The sequence below is a fragment of the Caretta caretta genome, chromosome 5 (assembly GCF_965140235.1).
Source record: "Caretta caretta isolate rCarCar2 chromosome 5, rCarCar1.hap1, whole genome shotgun sequence".
NCBI lineage: Eukaryota > Metazoa > Chordata > Testudines > Cheloniidae > Caretta > Caretta caretta.
In genome coordinates this window covers 83,227,502-83,243,761 of record NC_134210.1, presented here as the reverse complement: position 1 = coordinate 83,243,761, position 16,260 = coordinate 83,227,502, and the positions used below count along the sequence as shown (strand labels likewise).

Genomic DNA, 16,260 nt, shown 5'->3' with positions numbered 1-16,260 from the left:
CCTTGGAGCAGGGACCATCCTTTTTAAGTCTTTGGAAAGTACCTAGGACATAGCGGGTCTGAGCTTGGGTAGCACCTCCTGGGCAGCAATGTCCACACTGCTATTTTTAGCACACTAGCTAAAGGAGAGCTAGTAGGGTGAGTTTGTCTAGCTGTACTGGGAATCACACATCCCAGTTGCAGTGTTCTCATACCCTAAGAGCTATTATGAAGTTAAATTCAGCATAAATTCTAGATTATACTGGAGACTTTAAAACAAAAAGTCAGAATTTTAGTAAAACTGTTGTATCATGGACCTTAGTGCAGCTGTCAGTTTCTTCTATATCTTGTTGGCATTATTGTTAAAGTGATGAAAACAAAAATCACCATCTGATCTTTGTGTGTTTGTTCTTCTGAAATTAGTTAAATTCCATTATTGCATTAATAATAAATAATAATATCTATAATAAATAAATCTATAATAAATAAATAAAAATTTGTTTTAGGATCTCAAGAGGAGCAGCAAAGCCATTAAGGATCACATTAAACCTCCAGTTTCAATGGTGAGAAGTGTAATTTAAATTTCGCTAGCCAAGTCTTGGCATAAACTTGGGGGGAATTTGGCTCTGCTCAAAGGAACAGCCTTCTGTCAATGTCAAGAATTATCCTAAAGAGCAAAAACAGTGAACACAAAGGGCTGCACTGAACCTTCTGACTCAAAAACCAACAGCAGTGAGCAAGGATTAACGTTTATCTGAGCTTTCCATTTGTTTCCTTCATTGCAGACACATTAATATGTATGCCATGACTTCATGGCTATATATTCTAGCAATGGAACAGTACAACAACAGGAAAAAAAATTAGGAAATCCAAATATGGCATATTTTAAACTGATGTCTCTGTAGAGAAATTAAAATCAGGGCCTATATGCTAAATAAATAATCCACTTCAGATTGTATTGAGAGTTCAGTTAAAGCAACACTAAATGGATACTAGATATAAAATGGATTATGTGGAACGGATTTGAATATTGACAAATTATGTGGTAGAGTAATGATGTCTTAACCAGTCAGGGAGGTTCAACTTACTTGTAGGCATTTTGGTAGTGTAAATAAATGAAATGTGTAAGATGAGATGCCTAAGCATCCTACAGTGGAGGAAAAGGAGTCTAATTGCCCAGAGTTAGATAGTAGGACATCTAAATGAGAAATGGAAGTCAGAAAAAAGTATGCCCTGGAGAAAAAAAGGATTGTTATCAAGGCCAGAGGAAAATATGCTCATCCTTCGGTAATGTAAATTAGAATATCCTCACTGCACCAGGTACACTTGCATCACAGTACCAAAGGCCATGCAGCACAACCAGCCAGAACGACAGAATCAGGACACAGAACATCCAACACTATGCCCACTGATGGACTTGAAAGGCACAAGGAAATAGGTGACTCAAACAAAGAGGCATCTCACAGCAGTATGTTACATTGCATGGCCAAGTGTCTATCCACTAGGTCAGCAGACACTAGGTCAGAAAGTTGTTGCTGTGAACAAAAACTCAGTGCACTGGCACTAATCTCAGCACGTAACAGATGGCATCAGAAGGATGATAAGTCAGATGGTGGCAAGAAAATTTAATAAATCCTCAGGGAAACTGAATATACATAGAGCACAAACTAGAGGTAACCACTGCTTTGCCCAACAGTGTGTCAACATCACAGCCAAGAAAGACAGGAGATTTCAGAGATTTTTATACTTTTCTTTTTCTGGTGTCTTTGCACACACATGCCTTCACTTTTCTTATGTTTGTGGTTTATATTGTTGAAAACAGAAAGTATTTCCTATCAGCGTTGCTAGTTACACACTTCCATTGATTTGCGTTAAAGCTATACTAGTACAATTACACTTGGGCTACATTACGTACTCCAATTTTCACCTGAATTTTGTCTACACTGGCAAGCGAAAGACAAAACTTTTGTCATTCAGAGGTGTTAAAAAACACACACACACCGCCCCCCGAAAGACAAAAGTTTTGCTGACGACAAGCGCCGGTGTGAACAACACTTCCGACAAAGCTAACGCCACTTGTTGGGAGTGGAAGTTTATTGTCGGCAGGAGCGCTCATTCCTGCTGACAAACAGCGGCTACACTGCACACCTTTCAGTGGCATGGCTGTAGCGGCACAGCTGTGTCGCTAAAAGTTGTGTAGTGTAGAAATAGATATACTAAACAAGTATAATGCTATTTTCTACTTAAACTCTATTCTTTTGTCACAATTTGACCTTATAGTTCCATTTTATTTGCAGTTGCATTGTTCCTGGATTTGGGACATTGCTGAATCTTCAATAAAACTGTTGCGTCTTTGATAAAACTTATTCCAATAAACTCTGTTGGAAAAATAGTTTTTGTTGTATTATGTGGTATTAGTGTCATATCCTACCTTAGACCAGTCTCCCATTCTCCAGACATAGCATTTGGAATAGTCCTCACAGTCTTCCTCTTCTTTAGGTCTTGTGGACAAAACACACTTCTTTCGGGGATTGGTGCACCTCACAGTCCGATGTCGTACTCCTTTGCCACATTTCATAGAACACTGTAGGATACAGAAAGATGTGATTTACGCTTCTACAAGACACAAAAAATATATGCTAATATTAAATCTAGTGATCTCAGCAGCCTCTACTTTCCATGACACAACATTCTGGTAAAAGAATGTTAGACTGAGGGCTTGTCTTCACTACTGGGGTAAATTGACCTAAATTACGCTACTCCAGCTATGTGAATAACATTTGGACCCTGAGACTAAAAATATCATAAGACATAATAACATAAGTCACCAAGACTAAAAATTCCATCCTGATAAGTGAAAGTTTTGGAAAATTATGATCAGCTGACCATAAAGAGTTATAATAAAAATTTTAGGCAACCTTACCTATAAATGGCACTCTCCTTAATATACATATGTATGAGGAAGAGATACATATATATATTAGATACACACAAAATAAAAAAGCAGCTAAAAAGGAAACAAAGTGAACTAAAACATCCTTGAAGAAATTCTAAATACTTTTCAAAGTATGAGACGGAATAAAACTTCAAACAAACCACAAAAGGATATAACAGACCTTAATTGGAATGAATTTTGAAATTGCAGAAGTAAATATCACAGATCTATATGCAGCAATCCAATTTGTTCTACCACATGAAATGTCACTAATTTAGATAAAAAATAATAAAAAAAATTCAATTGCATATAAAACATGTGAAAACTGTGCTACAATAAAGCCAGGGCAAAAGATTTATTGACTGGAAGGCCTTAATCAGCACATTTTCTGTCAGCTATTCCCACTTATATAGCCAAAAAATTACAACATTTCTCATTCAAGACGATTCTGATTGCAAGTTCAGGAAGCAGTGGCATATGGTGGAACTGGGGATTAGAAACACCTCGCTCCTTAAAAATTATTTCTGACCCCTTCCCCCCCGACACATACACAATCATTACTGATCTCCCAGATAAAACCCTAAACAATTTAGGGTTCTTTCTTCTTCTTCCCTGATAAATAAATTCCATTCTTCCAATTGTTCCTCTGCTGTAACCCCACCTCTGCTCCTTCTGAAAATGAGCAGACAGCTCACCCTGCATTCTTCTCCTTACCTTTGCACCCCATCCTCACCAGATCATAGCCTCTCCCTTTCAACTGCCCACCTCTGCCAGTTCATAGGCCCAGCCGCTCATCAGATCACTACCTCTCACTGCTTCACCTCTTTTACCGCCCCATTCTCCAGGTCCCCTTCTCACTCTTTCGTTTGAACACAGGCACTACCTGCTCCTTCCTTGCAAACACAGGATGGCCATCACCTCACTCTCTCTGCTTCAGATTCCCTCTCTTGGGACTCTGATGCTGCTCCTGAGTTGCGGGTGGAGATCTACAACTAGGCCTGTGCCTATACTCAGATTCTGGGGCTACCCTCATTTTGCACTAGAGGGGAATGGAAACACAGCTTCTGAACATGTGTAGCACTCAGCATTGCCCTATACTTAAAATGGCAGGAGGAGCCCTTTTAGCGGCTAAATCTCTATCAGTCCTCTCTGACTGTCTCTCTCTCTACAGTTCTATGCCACTGAAGAAACTGGGCACTGCCATTTCCTCCATCCCAGATTGTATTCTATGTTGCTGCACTGAAAGACTAGACTCTGCCAACCCCTATTCCCCTTCCTCAGTCTACTTTCTGGTACTCTCCACTGTGTTGACAGAGAAAAGAGAGAAAAGAAAGGCATATGCAACAAATGGTTTTGTTTATTATAAAACAGAAACAAATTACAGAGAATTTAATAGATGAGGCTTAGCCCTGTTTGTCCCCATCAGCTGCCACTGGCAGGAAGTAATAATACCTTCCTGGATTTGGGCTTTTGAAAATGTTTCAGAGCAGCAATTGGCTAAAAGGGGAAAACTCTAGGTAGTGGGTTTTATTACTCAATCATCTTTAATTCCAGAGAAATTAGAGTTGTGGCATGAAGGACCAAAAAATACCTTAATCTGGGATGTGCCACTTGTCAAAGTTCAATAGACATCAGTTATTCCAAATCCATTAAACTGAGGAAGTTTTGTCCTTGTCTAATTCTGATGCCATATATGTGAGGTAATACTTTTTACTAGTAAAAGTTACAGATAACACTTGGACTATAGCTTTCTGTACCCCCCTATAAGGGTCCCAACAAAATCTCTAGAAAATTTTAAGAAACAACAGTAGATAGTGAATAATGCATACACTGCACCTCAGACCACACTCCAGCTTCCCACACAGTCATACAATCCTGGCCTTCACAGCGCTGTGCAGAAGCAGGTTTTGGCCCAAGACAATCTCTTTCCCTAGCTCTAATCAAGGTTCCATTTCTGAGCTGCTGTGTACAGGCAACTTGTCTATTCTGGGTTCCTTTTCCACATGTCCTTGAACAAGGAGTCCATTCGGTCATCATCCATCTACAAAGAAACAAAAATAATAGAATAATAGAAATCAGGGATGGAAAAGACCGATAAGGTTATCTTGTCTCTTTTCCTGTCAACAGGATTGTTCTCTAACGTATATTTTGAGTGCTTTGTCCATTTTTAAATAACTCTAGCTATGACCATCACATTGAGAAGGAGATGAATTTAACTCAACTCATCACACATTTAAGAAATGTATTCTAACATTTAGATTAAATTTTTCTTTCCAATTCCATCAATTATACCTAATTATTCAATCCTTTATATAACATAAGCTTTCCCCTTCTCCTTTCTTATCATTCTAATTAGAAATGTATCCAAATGTAAAGTTTTAAAAGCAGAAGGTTACTTACCAGTAACTGTTGTTCTCTGAATATTTCCCCTTGCAGATACACACTATGTGAATCATATGCCCTGCCACACAAACCATGGAACTCTTTGAAAGCAGTGAACGGTTAGGGGTGTGCACATTTGTGCCTCAGACTCACTATTCTGGTCCCAAGGGTATAAAAGTCCCTTCACTTATGTGTCCATCTCTAACTCCAGACACACCATTTATATTTCTGAAGTACAGCGGAATAAGAAAGGGTCAGTGTGGATCTGGAGAGCCAATACATTTGGAGACCTATAGTTGCTCGTAAAAAGAAAAGGAGTACTAGTGGCACCTTAAAGACTAACCAATTTATTTGAGCATAAGCTTTCGTGAGCTACAGCTCACTTCATCGGATGCATTCAGTGGAAAATACAGTGAGGGGATGTATATACACACAGAACATGAAAAAATGGGTGTTATCATACACACTGTAAGGAGAGTGATCACTTAAGATGAGCTATTACCAGCAGGAGAGCTGGGGGGGAAGGGGGGCGTGTGTATGATAACACCCATTTTTCATGTTCTGTGTGTATATAAATCTCCTCACTGTATTTTCCACTGAATGTATCCGATGAAGTGAGCTGTAGCTCACGAAAGCTTATGCTCAAATAAATTGGTTAGTCTCTAAGATGCCACAAGTACTCCTTTTCTTTTTGTGAATACAGACTAACACGGCTGCTACTCTGAAACCTGTCAGTTGCTAGTAAGTAACCTTTCCAGAATCTTCCAGAGCTCCGGATGATCTCTGTGCATCCCTCAAAAGTCAAAGCTTTCCAGAGGGTTCTGCCCTTTGGTGCAGACTACAGGTGCATCCCAGGCATCGTAACTGACAGTATTTAGAAAATTGAAGTTTACAGTGGACATTCCAGATTTCTGTCATGCTCATTCTGAGCAAACATCACATATAAATATTTTAATTTATTTTTCTTTATGATTAGTTCCAAAGGCTCAATGTCCATATTACAGCTTGTTACGAGAGACATATAAATAGACATCTAAAAAATGGCAGGTGTCGGTAACAAATAACTAATAATGCCAGTTAATGTTTAGAGAATTCCTAAACCCACAGGAGTGAAATTCCCCCATCAGTGAAATAATGTTTGTTTTGTAATTTTTTTAAAATACAAAATGTTTGACTACTTTGAATTCAGGTCTATGAGATACCTTCTAGATTGTTCCAAGTGGCACTTCTTATTAGCAGCTTTATGATTATGGCTTTATATGCTATTTAAATTATGTGATACCTCTGCTGTGTGTAAAAACAGTGCAACACATTTAAAAATAATTATCATTGATAGGATCTCAGAAAAGGAGCAGATTTCTCCCATTTCTATCCCTCACTATTGGGACAATAAAAATGATCACTCTATAAAGGTGAAGTTCTTCAGCCTATGTTATGCAGAAGATCAGAGGAGATGATCATAGTGGTTCTTTCTGACCTTAAAATATATTATGCTTTTACTTTACAGACTTTTTCTGTTAAAGACTTTCTAAGGAAACTGATGTTTTTTCAATATTTTTATGCATGTTTCTTTAAAATATTTTACTAGTAATTTAATTTGTTTTCTTCTCTCCTTTGCCTTATTTAAAAAAAAACTATTCACCCTTCTATCCATATAATTTTGATCCCAGTCTTGCCAATCTGACACATGCATATTGATGCAAATAGGAATTTTGCCTGTGAGAGGACTATGGTACTTAACACAGTCTTCATTTCTCATGATCACATAAGTCTGGTAACAGGGATTGAGTATGATGATGATCATGAAAAATACCATCTGATACCTTTATATTTGAATTTCCCTTCTCTGAAACATAGCAACCACTCTAACTTGCATGCTTACTGTATTAAAGTCCAGAGATTCTTCTTAACCGTATGGCATCCACAACTCAGAGAAAAGCTGGTATTCTCTGAAGTTTAACAAAAGCAGCGTTACAGACAGAATGCTTACTGCAGTCACCAGGAGCGGAGGATGCAGAACTCCACATTTCCCACAGAAAATCCCCATCATGCACAGGAAATGAGGCAGCTATTACACCCCATTAAGGTGCCCAGCTACATTCCCTGTGTGTCCAGTCAACTCTGCTGACTGGTGAAAAGGGAAGGCCATGAATCTGCCTTTCCCCCAACAACTTAGCCAACTGGAACACTATCAGGGAGCAGTCTCTGTGCTCAGAGTGCAGGAACTACAGCTGTGATCAGCCCCTTTTCTGTGGATGAAATTTAGAAAAAAGGCTAATTGTGCCTTTTCTACCCCTTGCACACAGAATATAGATCCATAGACACTGGTGATGTTCGTGCTTCAAAGGAATTGTGAAGATCAGTAAAGAAAAATAGAAAATTTGAAGTATTTACTTTCTAGTGTAACAAGTGTTTAGTGTGTGCTGTTAAGGATTATGATCCCAATTCAACAAAGTTCTTAAGCACATGTTTAACTTTAAGCATATGCTTAAATCGATTCCCGTGATTTCCACCACTTAACATTAATTACAGTTTAATGTAATTGAATCACTATCACCTTGTCTGGCACGGTTGTTCATTGCACTTTCGGACCTGTGGCTCAGGCTTTGTTAAATATTTGCATTTCTTATTGTCCACAATACTGATATTCTTATTCATAATCTTTGTGCAAGATACTGTTGTCTTTCTTTCTCCTAATAAAACATAAAGCAAAGATACATGGAAAAATGGGAAATGTCCAGCTTTCTTTAAAAAAAATCTATGTTGAGTCGCAGGTAACTTTATCTGATAAAACTACTATCTTTATGTGTAATTGGTATGAAAGATGTGAAATAAAATACAGCAAGTTATTCTCAGATATAGTTTTCTATACATATGTACATTATACAAGTTTTAGTTTCACATGTGAAAATTTACAAACCATTGATTAAAAAAGTAAATATTTTATGACAAAAAACATAAGCTGTATTCATCCACTGGCTTAGAAAAATGAAGTATGCCATTTCTACATTTTATAATGGCAATTATGGAAACCAATGATACCAGGAATAATTAAAGGTGGAGGGATCTGGTTGGCTATAAAAGAAGTTGTGATTTATAATTCCACAGAAAAAATACATGTTAATTATAAATACATTTGCAAAAATCACACCAAAGCACACATTCTTCTCTACCCAGACACAAACCTTTACCAATACCACAACTACTGTGCTCCACAACCTTATCTCTGCACCCATGTGATGCCAGACTTCCTACTTCCTCCTTCCAACACACTAAACAAGCACACCAAACTCCACACTAATAGTGTAGGGAGCAGGTACATTAATTGATTTTAAGGCTGGTGAGAACTATTGTGATGGTCTAGCATGACCTGCATAACGAAGGCAACAGAATTTCACCCACTCATTCCTGATTCTAGCCCAACAACTTGCCATCAAAGAAGAACATATCTTTTAGAAAGCTATCCAGACTGGAATTAAAGACACCAGACAGTGGATAATTTATTGTATCCCTTGTTAATCTGTTCCAATGGTGAAGTACATCTAATCTGAAGTTTGCTGATTTAAACTAGTAATTTGATAATTTGGTAAAAGGGTGTGAGCAGGAGGAAGGCAGAATTAAGACTGTGGTGTATGATAGTGATAAGGAATGTGCCTGTGGATGCAGAAGTAAAGGATGTGTGTACGTATTTTTATGTATAATTTGTGTGTGGCTACCTTAACTGATTTACATTTTCTGTGTATGTCCACGTGTGTATATTTACATGCATACACACATATATAAATAAATAACATTTGCATGTGATTGCCTTAACTATTTTACAGGTTTGTGTATGTATGTGTCCAAATATGCAGGCATACAGGCATTCACCCATACACCAAACTTGTTTTGCCAAATAGTTGATTACACACAAATTACATATCTAAATATATATGCACAAAACCTTACAGCTTCTTTGATACTTCCTTTTTATTATTCATTTGAAACATTATTTAAATAAATATGTGTTAGTAAACTGTTATTTCTGATTAATCAGATGTTGACAATAACAGTTTAAACTCAAATCTTTCCACATCATGCAGTCTGTAACACTTTAAATTATGTTATTTCTGTACATAAGAACAGACAATCAATAGGACAGTTACAATGAATGTTTCTTTTGTCAAAAATAAATAATCCTGAGCTGTAATTTTGAGCATTTGCATTAAAATATCTCAAAAAGAAGAATTTTAGGTTACCTAAACTAATTTAAATAACATCACAAGCTTATGCCAGTTACAGCAGAAAAGGATGATAAACAGACATAATGAAACACTTTGCTAAATGTTTATCTAAGTTGTCATGTAGAATAAATTACTAGGATTAATGTTACATTTGAGCTTTTCTCAGAAAATGAGAAACACTAGAAATGGTACGCTTATGAGAGTTCATGATAAATGCAAGTACTGGAATTACAATAAAAAATACAGCAGGAAGTCATTAAAAGTGTTAATATTCTAAAATGAATCCAAGGAGTGGCACTGCTTAGAAAAGGAGATGCTGCTTGTAGCAAGTACAGAATGCTTACAGAGGAGAGTTCTCTTACCAAACCGCAAACATACATATCCATGGAAACTCGTCTGTAGAGAATTAAGGATTGTTCACAGAGTCAAAATAGCTGGGACAGTGAGTTCTTTCAACTATTATGATGAATAAGTGGTATGTTTCCAGCTTCTACTATTTGAGTCAATAGGAGAAGCACAGCAATTTTCAGGATTAGAAGTGACCATGTCAGGAGAGTAGTGTGAAATGCAGAATACCAAGACAGTGCAACCTCGGGAGACTTGCTAAGCAACAAGTAAAGGAGTGGGTGAGCAGGGGATAGACATAAGAGGAGTCAATGAATATTTAAAGAAGATATACATGATGGTTGGAGATTAATTACTTTTGTTGGTCCATGGTGGTATAATTAGGAGTTATAAGATTAAATTTTAAAAAGGGGAAATTTGGACTGTATATCAAAAATAGCTTTCTGACAATACTTCTGTTGGTGAGAGAGACAAGCTTTTGAGTCACACAGAACTCTTCAGGTCTGGGAAAGGTATTCCTAGTGTAACAGCAAAATGCAAGATGGAAAGGATTGTTTATCATAAGTAGTTAGCACATATTGTAAGGGACCATTTAAGATAGAGTGGCCCGACAACATCTCTGCAGTCATAGGACAAAAAGAGGAGGTTAGAGGGTTAAGACTGTTGTAATAAGCCATAAATCCAGTGTCTCTTTTCCGTCTATGATTTTTAGTATCTAGCACAGTAATGAATTTAAGCTTCCAGGCTTATATTTTGAAAGCATTATGCAGGTTTCCTTTGAGGATGAGGACTGATAAGTCAGATATAGAGTGATCGTATTGTGAAAAGTCAACCCAGGGAAGTGGATGGTCAAGGAGATGGACTATGTGGCTGATGATTAAATACTTTGATAATGAATGTCTTAGGAGCTAATAGAAGAACTAGTATATTTTTACTCTATCTTCTGGGGTTCTGTGTGTCTTTGTGAGCAAACAAGAAACACAGAGAAAGGGCCACTCAGAATATATAGCAGTGCAAATGTCACCTATGTTTTCAATTCTGCAAGAGCTTGAGAATGATAAAGTAAACAGGATAGTGAATGAGAATAAAAAAGCATAGCATATATTATGCAGCACACCTATCCTGCAACAGGAGAGAAGAACAGGCATAAGAAAAAGGTAGTAGTAATCAAGTGACTATAATTAGAAACACAGATAGCAATGCCTATTGATGTGAATATGAGTGTAGTGAGATTTTTCCAGTATCGTGTAATTATCACACTATCATTATTATTATGCCATTTGTGTACCCCTCAGTTTACAGACATAAGATGACAAGGGGTAAAATTTTCAGAAGTATTTAAGGCCTGATCTGGGTTAATGTAAGCTGCCCTGTGTTGATCTAGCTGTGGAAGTGTCTTCACTTAATTTTGGCTCCCACTGACATAAGTGCCTCTCTTGGCTGATTTAATAACACCACCTCCCCGAGTGGTGTAGAGTCACGGTCGATTTACTTAGGTTGACGCAGTCTCAGTGCAGACGCTGCACTGCTTATATCAATTGTTACTGACTTTCAGGAGCCATCCCAGAATGTCCCACGTTGATGCTACAATTGATACAGGAGTTCCTAGTGAGTACTCACACCACTGAAACAAAGAGGCAAGTGTGCATACACACAAGCTATTTAATAGCTGCGGTGGATGTATGCTGATGTAAATTAGGTCGACATAATTTTGTAGTATAGATATGGCCTAAGACCTAGGTATGAAATCTGGTCTAAGACTAGATATGGTCTTGAAAGTCAGTGGAACTTAGAATCCTAAGACCTAGATTTACAAGGGTAGTTAGGTGCCTAAACCCTAAACTTAAGCACCTAATTCTGGATTTAGGCACCATGTCCCAATTTTAGGCACCACTGTGATTCTCAAAACTGCAACTGAATCCTGTAGGCACCTAAACTCACTCTGTGACTAAGTTTTTTCAGTCAAAAGCTCCGTTAGAGCTTGTGTTTCTGCCTCTGGGTAGGCATCTGGGTGCCTATCTCCTGCCTAAGCCCCAGTGCAATGTATGAACCAGGGAAGATAGGCATTTGCCAATCTAACTTGCATATAGGCCCCAATCTAGTAGGTGTACTTTCCAGATTGATAATATTGTTCATCTTCTAAAGAGTTAGTAATTTTTATGGATTTTAAGTTTTCTTCCATATTTGTAGTTTGCTTTTCTAAACTCACATATTTATGACCACAAGAAACATGCATCTCCCAGTTTATTAATATTGTATCAGTGTTTTCCTATCTGCTGATATACTGCTTTTGTTTCATTTTGTGACACTGGCAGCCCAGATGCCAGCTCTTGCCCAGTATGCAGGCAGTAGTTAAGACTGACAAGCTCATAGCTGGAGACCAGGTTACTTGTATCTTAGTTCTACTCAAAATAGGTATTAGTCTTATAAGAATGTAGTTAGTATTTAGAATCTGTGAAATGCTTGTATGTTGCTGCATGCATTAATCTCACTTATTATATATATATAATGTTATAAGTAGTAGTTAAGTGTTTGCTCTGAAACTGTAAACCCTCATAGTCAGGAGAGAAACATTACCAAGTGTGAAATATTACTTTGCCACAGGATGTGTTATCTCCTGCCCAACAAAAGAAGACTCATAGATGCCACACAAATAACTGTGGAACAACAGAAGACAAAAGTTGTCTGCTCCCCCGCAACCCATTAAAAGGAGACATGCATGAGAACTCGTCCCATCATCTTGAACTCTGGGGGAAAGGAATCAAAACTGCATCTTTTTGACTGTTTGAACTCTGAAGGGCCAAAGACTCTAAACTGAAGCCAGAGATCCCCAGGGGCTGCCTTCTGGGTCTGCCCTGAAAGACACTTTGAATAGACAGACCACTACAACTCTGTCACTCTTAGGATTTAGATGGTAATTCATTTGTGTGTATATGTTTGTTTGCTTTAACTTGTAAATAAAACAGATGGACATCAGACCAAAAGGACTGAAAGTAAAAAATCCATTACAATCAACATACCACACAGACAATGGTGAAAGATTGTGCCACACACTCTCAGAGAAACTGCGGAATCACCTGTTCAACATCCTATACAGCAAACAGTAGAAGATTAAGAATGGGCTCTCAAAACTGAAAATTCTTATAAAAAAACAACCTTCCACACAAACTTCCTCGTGGCTGGACTTTACAAAAACACACACTTCTCTACAGAGGGAAAAAGGCACTAAACTATCTAAACTCCTACATGCCACAAGGGGCCACAACAGTGGTACCCTTGACTCACCCAACAATATTATTAATCTATCCAGCTATACTCTTAGCCTGGCAGAAGAGTCTGTCCAATCTCAGGACCTCTCCTTCTTCCCCACCACCCCTACGAACATGATACAGTTCTGTGGTGACCTGGAATCCTACTTTTGCTGTATCCAACTCAAGGAATATTTCCACCACGCCACTGAACAGCACACTAACCCACAGACACCTTCCTATCAATCATACAAGAAGAAGGATTCTGTATGGACTCCTGACAGTCGAAACAACAGACTGGACTTCTACATAGAGTGCTTCCACCGACATGCATGAACTGAAATTGTGGAAAAGCAGCATCACTTGCCCCATATCTTCAGCCGTGCAGAGCACAAAGCCATCCACAGCCTCAGAAACAACTCTGACATTATAATCGAAAAGGCTGACAAAGGAGGTGCTATAGTCATGACTAGGTCAGAGTATGAATGAGAGGATGCTAGGCAACTCTCTGACACCACATTCTATGGGTCACTACCCTCTGATCCCACAGAGGGGTACTAAAAGAAACCTCACCATCTGCTCAAGAAACTCCCTGAAGAAGCACAAGAACAAATACACAGACACACCCCTAGAGCCCCATCCAGGGGTATTCTATCTGCTACCCAAGATCCATAAACCTGGGAATCCTGAATGCCCCATCATCTCAGGAATTGGCACCCTGACAGCAGGATTGTCTGGTTGTGTGGACTCTCTCCTCAGGCCCTACGCTACCAGCACTCCCAGCTATCTTCGAGACTTCCTGAGGAAACTACAATCCATTGGTGATCTTCCAGAAAACACCATCCTTGCCACTATGGATGTAGAAGCTCTCTACACCAACATTCTACACAAAGATGGACTACAAGCCATCAGGAACAGTATCCCCAATAATGTCACGGCAGACCTAGCAGCTGAGCTTTGTGACTTTGTCCTCACCACAACTATTTCAGATTTGGGAACGATTTATACCTTCAAGTCAGCGGCATTGCTATGGGTACCCGCATGGCCCCAGAGTATGCCAACATTTTTATGGCTGACTTAGAACAACGCTTCCTCAGCTCTCGTCCCCTAGGGCCCCAACTTTACTTGCACTACATTGACGACATCTTCATCATATGGACCCATGGGAAGGAGGCCCTTGAGGAATTCCACCAGGATTTCAACAATTTTCACCCCACCATCAACCTCAGCCGGGACCAGTCTACACAAGAGATCCACTTCCTGGACCCTACAGTGCAAATAAACAATGGTCACATAAACATCACCCTATACAGGAAATCTACTATCCATTATACTTACCTTCATTTCCAGCTTTCATCCAGACCACATCACATGATCCATTGTCTACAGCCAAGCCCTAAGATACAACCACATTTACTCCTCAGACAGAGACAAACAACCACAGGATCTCTATCAAGCGTTCTTAAAACTACAATACCCACCTGGGGAAGTGAAGAAACAGATTGACAGAGCCAGAAGGGTACCCAGAAATCACCTACTACAGGAGACGCCCAACAAAGAAAGTAACAGAATGCCACTAGTCATCACCTTCAGCCCCCAACTAAAACCTCTCCAGCGCATCATCAAAGATTTACAACCTATCCTGAAGGATGATCCCTCACTCTCACGGACCTTAGGAGACAGGCCAGTCTTCGCTTACAGACAGCCCCCTAACCTGAAGCAAATACTCACCGGCAACTACACAACAGAAACACTAACCCAGGAACCAATCTCTGCAACAAACCCCATTGACAACTTTGTCCACATATCTATTCAGGGGACACCATCATAGGACCTAACCACATCAGTCACACCATCAGGGGCTCATTCACCTGCACATCTACCAATGTGATATATGCCATCATGTGCCAGCTATGACCCTCTGTCATGTATATTGGCCAAACCAGACAGTCTCTATGCAAAAGAATAAATGGACACAAATCAGACATCAAGAATTGTAATATTCAAAAACCAGTCGGAGAACACTTCAATCTCCCTGGACACGCAATAACAGACTTAAAAGTGGCCATTCTTCAACAAAAAAACTTCAAAAACAGACTTCAATGGGAAACCGCAGAACTGGAATTAATTTGCAAACTTGACACCATCAAATTAGGCCTGATAAAGACTGGGAATGGCTGGGTCACTACAAAAAATAATTTCCCCTCTGTTGATACTCATATCTTCTTGTCAATTGTTGGGAATGGGTCACATCCATCCTAACTGAATTGGCCTCGTTAGCACTACAAAAAGTAATTTTCCCTCTGTTGATATTCATCCCTTCTTGTCTACTGTTGGGAATGGGCCACTTCCACCCTGATTGAATTGGCCTTGTTAGCACTGACCTCCCACTTGGTAAGGCAACTCCCATCTTTTCATGTGCTGTATATTTATCCCTGCCTACTGTATTTTTCACTCCATGCATTTGATGAAGTGGGTTATAGCCCATGAAAGTTTATGCCCAATAAATTTGTTAATCTCTAAGGTGCCACAAGGATTCCTCATTGTTTTTGCTGATACAGACTAACACGGTTACCCTTCTGAAACCTCTTTTATTCCTTTTTCCTAGTTAATAAACCTTTAAATAGTTTATTACAGGATTAGCTACAAGTGTTGTCTTTGGTGTAGGATCTAGAGTACCAATTGATCTGGGGTAAATGACTTGTCTCTTGGGACTGGAAGCAACCTGATGTGGTGTGATTTTTTGATAATAAATGACCATTATCACTATGTCTAGTTTGTCTGGGTGGCAAGATAGACTGGAAAGTCTAAGGGGACTGCTTGTGACTCCATGGTAAAACTGGCATAGTGATCTAGGAGTTCACATTTGTTACAGGCTTGGTGAATTCTAATTGTAGAACACACCACCAGTTTGGGGCCTCTGCCCTGTTTTTGAAAGTCTGCCCTGAAGTAGGCACTCATAGTCGTGAGCTACTCTTGACAGTGTGGCACATGTACTTTTGGATCATTATCAAGACAAGCTACTAGTTACAGAGATTGGATTTGAGATTTGGGTGCAGATTTTCATCAGCGTCACTTAGGATGCCTTGAAATGTATTTTACTGATAAACTATGTTCACTGATTCCAAATATTTACTGGAACATAACAA

The 16,260-nt window shown here is 38.9% G+C and overlaps 1 protein-coding gene across 1 annotated transcript in view; it reads right to left on the bottom strand.

Moving 5' to 3' along the window:
- The window catches only part of ADAMTS19 (ADAM metallopeptidase with thrombospondin type 1 motif 19), a 274,632-nt gene that overhangs the window by 24,438 nt on the left and 233,934 nt on the right, over positions 1-16,260 (bottom strand). Inside the window, exons 19-21 of the mRNA XM_048851712.2 lie at positions 7,853-7,988; positions 4,750-4,954; positions 2,410-2,562 (exon numbers count right to left, since the gene is read on the bottom strand). Coding sequence (XP_048707669.2) covers positions 2,410-2,562; positions 4,750-4,954; positions 7,853-7,988 — 494 coding nt within the window. The remainder of the gene's footprint in view (positions 1-2,409; positions 2,563-4,749; positions 4,955-7,852; positions 7,989-16,260) is intronic.